Genomic DNA, 10,096 nt, shown 5'->3' with positions numbered 1-10,096 from the left:
TTTTTTTAAAGATAAGAAGACAAACCGCAAGAGACTCTGTAAGAGAACTGAGGGTTGTTGGAGGAGAGCTGGGTGGGTGGGGATGGGCTAAATGGGTGATGGGCACTAAGCAGGGCACTTTTTGGGATAAGCACTGGGTGTCATATGTAAGAGATGAAACACTGGATTCTACTCCTGAAGACTATACTGTATGTTAACTTGAGTTTAAATTAAAAGAATTTTTTAAAAAGATAACCAGACTGACTTGGGGTGGAGAGAGGCAGTCACGGTTGCCCTAACAAAACGCGTTGCCCCAAACCCAAGACAGCAAGCTGTCAGTAGGGCTCCCTCTGCAGGCGGCAGGTGGAAATACACCAAGTCCCCAGTCCCCCATGACCCCCACCGGCCAGCACTCCCTTCCAGGGCCCCTCTCTCCCGTTCCTTCGGAATACAGAAGGAAATAGCGAACCCACACACACAAAAGATTAAACTCCGCCGTTCCCACTTCTGCTAGATGTGACGGACTCAAGACTGAGTGACGCCGACTCAGAAAAAACCAAAGTCAAAATCTAAATGCCTGGGCGTTTTGCAAATAAGAACCCAACGTCCTAGAGAAAGGTGAAGGGCCCACAGGCTCCGGAGAGGCCACCAAGAGACTCCACTCGGTAGGTGGGGAGAGATGGGGATGGGTAGGTGGGGAGAGATAGGTGGGGAAGCAGAGAGATGCCAAGACTAGGGGTCCTAGATCAATGCATAGAATGGGGCTTCCCTTGAACCCACAAATTCCGAAGATAGCCCTATTTCTATTTGCATCCTCATGAATGCGGAGGCTCCCTTGCTGCCTCTGGAGTTGTATGCTCTTGTCTACTTGTGACTCTACCTCGGTTGATTCGATTCTGACAAATGGTCCCACTGACGAGTCGGGGAGGCCTAACTTTAATCGTAGCAGTGGCTTGTCCAAGGGCAGCTAGCAGGACTTTGAACGTTGTGCCCGATTTATTGCAGTAACTCTCCTAAGCAATTACGTTATCTCGCAACGAAAGAACTTTCTACCAAAAAAACAAAACCAAAAAAACCTGAGGTTAATTTGTCTAAGGTCATACTGCCTGTGGACAACAGACTCGGCTTGGGGCCAAGACGGTCTTCAGAGGCACGGCTACAGATCACGGCGGGGGGGGGGTGGGGGGGTGGGGGGGCGGTGACCCCAATTAATGGAGAGAATATGTAAACACACACCCAGAAAAACGTCCAGGCACAACACGGAGCCACACTCGCCCCGCGCACGGGACCCTCGGCCCAGAGCCCGAGCGGGCTGGGCTGAGGCGACGAAGAGCCGAGATCGCGCCCTCAGCGGTTGGGGCAGCACCGCCGGCGCATCCACGGACTCGTACAAATTCCGGTGGCGGGGGAGGCAGGTTGGGGGGCGGGGTGGCTCGAGGAAGAGGGAGCAGGTGCCTTGCAGTAGTTGGGGGCCTAAGGAATAATTACAGAAGAGCACTCGGGGCGGGTAAGGTGCGGCCGGCAGGTGCGTACCCCGGGGAGGCCTCCGAGGTCCGGCGGGGCGCGGAGCCGCTCTTCGCGGAGGACCCGGTGCAGCGCCGAGGGCGCAGGAGAGGGCGCTGCTCCGCGTCCCCGCGTCCCCGCGAACTGGGCGCGTCCCCGCCGCCGCCGCCGCCTCGCTCCTCCCGCCGCCCCGACCCTTGCACTGGGGCGCGCGCTCGCTTGCCTGCTTCCTGCCGCCGCCGCCTCCGGGGCCATGGCGACCTGCCTGCGGCTGCGGAGCTGCCGGGCCCCGCGCCTCCCGCCCGCGCCCGCGGGCCGCGGCCTGCGCCCCGGCTGCCCCGCGCAGCCCCGCCGCTCTGCCGGGGGCCCGGCCGGCCTGTCCGCGGCGCTGCTGCGCACCGAGAGCTTCGTGGGCGGCCGCTGGCTCCCGGCCGCCGCCGCCTTCCCCGTGCACGACCCGGCCAGCGGCGCCCAGCTGGGCTTGGTGGCCGACTGCGGGGTGCCCGAGACCCGCGCCGCGGTGCGCGCCGCCTACGAGGCTTTCTGCAGCTGGAGGGGCGTCTCGGCCAAGGTGAGCGCGCTCGGGGGCCCGGGCTTGCCCCATAGGGAAACCGGCCGCGTCGCTCCCCCCTCCCCGATGCGCCGGGCACGAAGTCGTAGAAAGGAGAGCAGAGGCGAGCCACGGGGAAGTTTGGAGCGTCGGCGTGGTCCCGACCGCGGTGCGGGGGGGCTGGGGCCAGGCGCCGCTCTCCAGCCTCTGGAAACGTCCAGCCGGGCAGGCAGAAGCCGGACGAGTAACATGAAATGAGCGGCGAGCCGAGGGTGGGGTGAGCAGGTCGAGGGGCCTGACCGTGGGCGGGGGCCGGGAGGTGAGCTCAGGTGGCTCAGCCTGGGTCGTCGGGCGTGGTGCAGGACCGTGCTCCAGGTTTCGGCCTGCGTGGAAGGGCGCTGCGCTAGCGGGCATCTCCTGGGCCTGCAGGTGGTCGTCTTCACACGACCTTCCCTCTCTACCTGTGTCCTTACCTTCTTCCTGTAAAGACGCTAGTCGTGTTGGGTGAAGACCCACCTGTATGACCTCGTTGAACCTTGATAACCTCTTTCAAGACCCTGTTCTGAGATACCGGGGGCACAGCAGGGGGAGACACAATTCAGCCTGCGCATCAGGGTAGCTTCCCAGAGGACACGAGCTGCAATGATAAAGGCAGGGGAAGGGAATTCAGCTGGACCAAGATTCCCGAGTCAGGAGCGTGCCTGACCCATTTGTAGAGCAGCAAGGGGGTGGGGAGGCTCTGGAGGCGGGAGAGTCAGGGGATGGCCTGCTGGATCCAGAGGGGAGCCTGGACTAGGTTTTACCTTGAGGGAGGTGGGGCACCGTCCCAGGGTTTCAAGGTGAGCGGTGATCGGGTTTGCATTTGGAAAGGGTACTGGAGGCACAGCACGGAGAGGGAGGGGCGGTGGAGGCCCCTTGGGGGCTGGTGGCAGTGACTGAGGCTTGAAGCAGGGCGGTCCGCGGAAGGGTCTGTTGTGACCGTGCAGGTAACTGGAGTCCCTGGCGGTGACAGGGTGTGAGAAAAGAGGGGTCAGCCTGGACCCCAGGGTCTCTGGCCAGAGTGGCGGGGAGGAAGGAGTGACCACCAGCTGAGACGGGGAAGGGGGTGGGCAGGAGCTGGCGGTGTTACAGGGGTCCGCAGCTCTTCTGCCCCCCTCTCTGCTCCGGTGGTTGTTTGAGCCCGGGGCTGGTGCCCAGACCGCTCACTGACACAGTCCCCGGGTATTCACGTCACCCACCTGACATCAGTGCCCTTGAACATGAACGCGTGGCATCAGCTTGTCCTCCAGGAGCTCGGGCCTTCTCTCCTTCCTTCTTGGAAGGATCTCGGAGCATTTTCCTGAGGAAGTAAGGGGCTCCGCCTTGCCTAGGAAGACAGGCCCACCTCTGCAGCTATGAGACGTGGGCTCCGATACTGCTTGTGTGGCCACCGTGACCCTCCCTTCTTGTCCCCAGGCCTGTGCCGTCCACCCCCGCCCTCAGCCGCTTTCTGCCCGCTTCCCTAGGCCTTCACGTCCCGCCCGCCCACCCGTTGCGGAGGTCGAGTTCACCTGTTGATTCTGCCGTTGGGCCCATCCCAGCGAGCTCACAGCCTCACTGTTCTCCCCTCTCTCAATAGCACAGGTCTTGCATTTCCTGTTGACATTTTTTTGCCTCACAGCTTTCTTTTCACGTGTTTTAGGACCTCCCGTTTCCCACCTTGGGACCTCCTGGAGGAGCTCAGGGGAGAAGGGAGCTGGGTACTTACAGGCGCCTCATAAGCCGGCGCGTTGGTTTCCTGTGGCCGCTGTAACAAATTACCACAAACTTTGTGACTTCACACAACACAAATGCCCTTACTATTCTGGAAGTCAGAAGCCCAAAATGTGTGGACAGGGCTGTGTTCCTTCTGGAAGCTCTAGGGGTTTCCTCACCTTTCCCAGCTTCTTGAGGCAGCCCCACACTCCAGCCTCTTTTTCTGCTACTACTTGGTCTTTGACCTTCCTGCCTGTCTCTTATAGCGACCTTGTGATTACATTGGGCCCACCTGGGAAATGCAGGCTACCCTCCTCACCTCGAGGTCCTTAACGTAATCACACCTGCAAAATCTCTTTTGCCACGTAAGGTAACAGGTTGACAGGTTGCAGTGATTAGGGTGAGGCCGTCTCTGAGGGCCCTTACGGTGCCTGCCACATCTGAGTACTGTTCTTGGTGCTTAACAGGTGCTTCCTCTAGTCCTTTCGATGGCTCTATGAGGTAGATACTCAATCCTTGTTTTGGATGAGGAACCTGGCTGCGAGGGGCTCAGAGTTCACCATCCACCACTCACCCCTGCTCAGGTGGGGGTTCTGGGACTTGAGCCTCACGTGACTCCGTGCATCGTGAGCCTCCCTGCTGGAGCCCTGCATGCTCACACAGCTCCTCACAAAGGCTGTGGAAGTTTCTGGGAGCTGCCCCACAAGCCTGATGGTTCAAACAACAGAAACAGATTGGCTCAGTTCTCTGGGCTAGAAATCCAAAGTCAAGGCTGCTTCCTTCTTTTTTTTTTAATGTTTGTTTATTTTGAGAGACGGAGTGAGAGTGGGGGAGGGACAGAGGGAGAGGAAGACCGAGAATCCGAAGCAGGCTCCAGGCCCTGAGCTGTCAGCACAGAGCCCGGCACGGGGCTCGAACTCACGAACCATGAAATCATGACCTGAGCTGAAGTTGGATGCTTAACTGACTGAGTCACCCGGGCGCCCCTGCAACATGTGTGTTTTGGGCGGAGCCCATTAGCCCGTAACACAGGCTGTGCATACTGAGGATGGTTCGTCGCCTCCCCTGGTCCCTGGGGTTCGGCCTGGACATTGTGTTTTCTGCCACCAGCAGAATCCACTTTGTATTCCTGCAGTTCTTCTGCCGTTTCCCGTTCTTCTCTCGTTCTCTCTCAGGCAGAGCGTGTGCTTTACATCGAGCAGACCATGTACTCGGATATTTGATTGCTTTCTCCGAGCTAGGCCCCCTAGAACATAGTCTTTCCTCTCTCACCCAGAGGAAGTGCTGGCCTGTAGTCACCAGATTCCTACCTGGCAGAGCGCAGGGCCAGCAGGAAACTGTACCTGTGTGCGGTGAAATTGTTCATATTTGCACTGTTCCACAGAAGCTGCTTTTCTCTTTCACAATTTATGACTCTGCATACGCCTTTATGTGCAACTTGAAATGGAATCTCATTACTTATCAAAGAGGGGCCTGCACACCTGAGACTAACATAACGTTATATGTGGATTATGCCTTAAAAAAGAAAGGTCAAGTTGTGTCTCCCCGAGAGTGAGGGGACACGGAAGGTTATTTTGTATGACTGTTGCTCTTTTTATTTCCTCGGCCAGGAGAGGAGTTCATTACTTCGGAAATGGTACAACTTAATGATGCAAAATAAGGATGACCTTGCCAAGATCATTACAGCTGAAAGTGTAAGTTCAAGGTCCTAACTTGTTACCCTAAGAAAATGCCCTGGAATTCTCAGGCAAAAGCTTAGGAAAGCCTCTAACTTCAGGGCTGTTCTGCAGCTAAAGAAAATGGGAATTCTTCACCTAATGGTCAAATACCAACTAATCCTTTTTTTAAATGTTTATTTATTTATTAAAAAAATTTTTTTTTGATGTTTATTTATTTTTGAGATGGCGGGGGGTGAAGGGAGCTGTGGTGGAGGTAGGGAGTACAGACAGAGAGGGGGACACAGAATCCGAAGCAGGCTCCAGGCTCTGAGCCGTCAGCACAGAGCCCGATGTGGGGCTCGAACCCACGAGCCGTGAGATCACGAGCCAAAGTCAGACGCCTAACCAACCACCCAGGCACCCCCATAGATACCAACTAATTCTTGTGCCCAGCACCAACAGTTGCTAATGAAGCCAGGCCCTCATCGCTGCTAGAACTATTTGTATGTTGCACGCTTGAGTGACATAGAGAAACACGGATGGAGCTAGGGAGTATTACGCTAAGTGAGATAAATCAGTCCAAGAACGACTGGTACATTTTATGATTTCCTTCTATGTGGAATTTAAGAAACGGAACAAAGGAAAAGTAAAAAGGACAAAAAGAGGTTCTTAAATACAGAGAACAAACTGTACTGAAGGTGGGAGGGGAGGTTATAGAGATAACCATAACAAGTGAGAAAGAGATTTTGAGTGAAACTACGTGAATAATGCTTTCTCACCGTTCCCAGTTGTTTCCATGTGATGGGTACGGTTGATTTTTTTTCATGTTGTTTTTGTACGTTGAAAACGAGCCTGTAGCTTCTGGTAGCTGTAACAGTCATGTGACACCAGGGTCCCACCCTCGGGAAGATGTTAGGAGGAGAATAAAGGAGGAGAGGCACTTGCCGCTATCTTGGATGCGAACAGGATTGTGGTTTGGGTGGGGCTCGTTGCTTTCTGTCACCGTTTGTAACTCTGCTTTCTAAGACTTCTGCTGGGGTCACCGGATTTCTCAACAACCACGTGGGTTTTGTGAGGGGCAGGAGACTCGTCTGCCGTGCATGCGGCCTGGAAGAATTTCCAGGCGCGGAGTCAGGCTTTTGTGGTTAGAAGGCAGTGAATGTGTCCTTTTCTTTTTTTAATTTTTTTAAGTCTATTTACTTACTTCGAAAGAGAGAGCACAAGTAGGGGAGGGGCAGAGAGGAGAGACCGAATCCAAGCAGGCTCCATGCTGTCAACACAGCACAAAGCCCAATGCGGGGCTCGAACCTGCGATCCCCTGAGATCATGACCTGAGCTGAGATCGGGAGTTGGACGTTTAACGGACCTTGCCACCCAGGCGCCCCTGAATGTGTCCTTTTCCGATCCGGTCCAGGGGAAGCCGCTGAAGGAGGCGCAGGGGGAAGTTGCCTATTCCGCCCTTTTCCTAGAGTGGTTTTCAGAGGAGGCCCGCCGCGTCTACGGAGACGTCATCTACACCCCCGCCAAGGAGAAGCGCGCGCTGGTCCTGAAGCAGCCCCTCGGGGTGGCTGCGGTCATCACGCCGGTAGGTGGACCGACGGGATGGGCAGGGGCCTGGGGTAGGAGACGCAGCGAGGGACAGCTCGCTCTTCCTCGGGGAGACGTGTGCTCCTGCCGGGGGCTGTCACCTGCCCTTGCTCCCTGATTCCCGGTGTGGGGTGGTGGCTGGGGAGGCCTGTTTCTAATGCCTGCAGAGGTGGGGGGACCCACGGCAGGACCCAGTGGCTTTTCTGACGTGGCTTAAAGGCTGCTTCATGGCAGGGGCTCTAGCACATCTGCAAAGGTCTTTTTTCCTAGAGACAGGATGTGACACATTGAACGTGCTGTGGTTTGGGGACATTTTTGTGCTGAGTTTATGGTTATCATCAACAGCCAAGTGTTTGCGTGCAGTGGGCCAGGTTCTGGAGGTGAAAAGGCTAAGAAATACAACATTGTGTCTGCCTGGACAGAGCCACAATACGCTGGTAGGGCACCCAGCCCTGTCTGGGCCACCAGAGGGCCTGCCGCCTGCCAGGCCTCTCGTGTCAGTTCACCTAGAGTGCCCGCTGGTCCCGAGACCGCTTTCTTCCCTGGCTCAGCAGAGTCACAGGCTGACGCCCCCCTGTTCCGTGTGACCCGGAACTAGATGTTCACAAGCTGTGTGACCTTGGGCAAGTTACTTAACTGCTCTGTCTCAATTTTCCCCAACGGATGTCCTCATTGTCCTCCAGGATAATAATACTGACCTCAGTGGGTGTTGATGAGGATTTAATTATAATTTAAAAGTGCTTAGAAGAGTGCCTGGCACAGAATCGGCACTATGCAAGTATTTGTCAAAATAAAATAGGGAGAGGTCTACAAATATAGATCTATAAATAGAAGGAAGTAATAAATCACCTGCCATTTGGAAAATTACCTTTGCTAATGTTTTCTCCTAGAGGGTCAGGCAACTACAGCTTTCAGGCCTAACCCAGCCCTGCTGCCTGTATTTGTGAATAAAGTTTTATTGGGACACAGCCACACCCATTCCTGCACGTACCGTCTGTGGCTGCCTCCACATTAGAACCACGGAGTACTTGAGACAGAAACTGTACATCCCCCAGAGCCTAAATTTTTATGATCTGGGCCTTTACAGAAAAAGTTTGCCAACTCCTGGTGTGGATACTCTTGTACTGTTTTAAATTCTGAAAATGTTCCCTGTGTTGGCGAGCCTTTGTCCCCAGAGTCGCCCGGGAGGACGGGTGTCAGGTGTTCTGAGAGCTCACCTGTGCAGCGGGAGCGGGAGCACTGCTTTGGGAGTCGGTGTGTGCAATGGCATCTGTTGACTGACATCCCGACCTGCCTGCCTTTGAACGACGGGGCGGTCCAGCGTCTCTCATCTCCTCTCTGCTCTTCTCACCCCAGTGGAATTTCCCCAGCGCCATGATCACCAGGAAGGTGGGGGCCGCCCTGGCCGCCGGCTGCACCGTGGTGGTGAAACCCGCCGAGCACACGCCCTTCTCCGCCCTGGCCCTGGCCGAGGTGAGCCTCTCCCCCGCAGTCTTACGGAGCTGACCAAGTCCAAGCAGCAGATTGAAAACCTGCCCCTTTAGCTGTGTCTCATGCTAGATGGTGTTGGGTTTTAACTGACTAGCAGTTATTTTAAGTCTGACGTTTGAGTAAAAGCAACGATGGGGGACTTTCTGACATCTGTACACATGTTTTAGGCTGCCCTAAAGATGCTCTCTGTCCGGGGCGCCTGGGTGGCTCAGTTGGTTAAGCATCCAACTCTCGGTTTCGGCTCAGGTCATGACCTTATGGTTCATGGGTTTGAGCTCCGCATCGGGCTCCAGGCTGACAGCGCAGAGCCTGCTTGGAATTCTCATTCTCTCTCTCTCATTCTCTCTCTCTCTCTCTCTTCCCCCCCTCCTGCTCTCTCCGCTCCCCCCACCCGTTCCTCCCCAACTTGTTCTCTCTCTCTCTCTCACTCAAAATAAATAAACTTTTTTTAAAAAGGTGGGGGCACTTAGGTGGCTCAGTCGGTTAAGCATCTGACTCTTGATTCTGGCTCGTGTCACAATCTGGAGGTTCAGGCTCTGTGCTGGCAGGGCAGAGCCTGCTTGGGATTCTCTCTCCCTTTCCCTCCCCCTCTCCTTCTCCCCCTCTGCCCCTCTCCCCCTCTGTCTCTGTTCCTCCTCCACTTGTGCTGTCTCTCAAAATAAATAAATAAACTTTAAAAAGGTGTGGGGCTCCTGGGTGGCTCAGTCGGTTAAGCATCCAACTGCTGATTTGGGCTCAGGTCATGATCTCTCTGTTTGCGAGTTCGGGCCCCACATCAGGCTGTGCCCTGGCAGCTTGGAGCCTGCTTGGGATTCTGCCTCCTGTCTCCCTCTTTCTCAAAAATAAACAAACGTTAAAGAAAAGATTAAAAAATGGTATCTGTCCATCACTTGAATTAAGTCAGCAGGCATATGACTAAAATGTGGGCATTTCTCACATCCAGGGAACCTCTTATTACCTCTCCCTTCTCCAGTTCAATCAGCATCCCATCAGATCTCGCCATTCTTCTGTTTAAAACCCTCCAGTGGCTTCTCCTGTCACTTGGAGTGAAGCCCCAACTTCTGCAGTGGCCTCCGAGGCCCTATAAGATGCCAGCCCCTAGCCCTAGTCCCCTTCCCCTCCCGGACCTTACCTGTCACTCTGGAGCCCCGTCCCCCTCTGCTCTAGCTACTGTGGCCCCTGCTGTGCCTGAGACCACGCCACCCAGCTCACCCCGACTCAGCTCTCTCTCTGCACCTGCTTTTCCTCCTTCCAGCAGGTTCTTCCCCAGGCACGCCCAGGACTTGCTTCTTGAGATGTTACTCAAATGCCACCTTCTCAGGGAGGCTCCGCTGGCCACCCTGTTGGAGAATCACAGCGTTGCGCTCCTGATCCCCTTCTCTGCTTTATTCTTGTTCACTGAGATGCCGTCCTCCTGCCACAGCCGGCATTTCACTCGCCCCGGAACGGAAGTGAAGATGTAGAGATGGGCACCCGCCAGAGCCTGGGAGGGTGCCTGGATCCAGGAGGCACCGGGGACGTGCTTGTGGGAGGCAGGGCTCCCGTGCAGGGAGAGCCACTCGTGAGCATGGCTGTCAGGATGTGGCCTCATCAC

General features: G+C 55.6%; 1 protein-coding gene across 1 annotated transcript in view; it reads left to right on the top strand.

Moving 5' to 3' along the window:
• Positions 1 to 1,493: 1,493 nt before the first annotated feature.
• ALDH5A1 (aldehyde dehydrogenase 5 family member A1) overlaps positions 1,494 to 10,096 on the top strand; it is a 24,094-nt gene continuing 15,491 nt past the window's right edge. Inside the window, exons 1-4 of the mRNA XM_060614669.3 lie at positions 1,494 to 2,053; positions 5,377 to 5,460; positions 6,839 to 7,009; positions 8,368 to 8,484. Coding sequence (XP_060470652.3) covers positions 1,736 to 2,053; positions 5,377 to 5,460; positions 6,839 to 7,009; positions 8,368 to 8,484 — 690 coding nt within the window. The 5' untranslated portion in view covers positions 1,494 to 1,735. The remainder of the gene's footprint in view (positions 2,054 to 5,376; positions 5,461 to 6,838; positions 7,010 to 8,367; positions 8,485 to 10,096) is intronic.

Source organism: Panthera onca, chromosome B2 (genome assembly GCF_046562875.1).
Source record: "Panthera onca isolate mPanOnc1 chromosome B2, mPanOnc1 haplotype 2, whole genome shotgun sequence".
Taxonomy (NCBI): domain Eukaryota; kingdom Metazoa; phylum Chordata; class Mammalia; order Carnivora; family Felidae; genus Panthera; species Panthera onca.
This window is presented reverse-complemented; position numbering and strand designations above follow the sequence as displayed.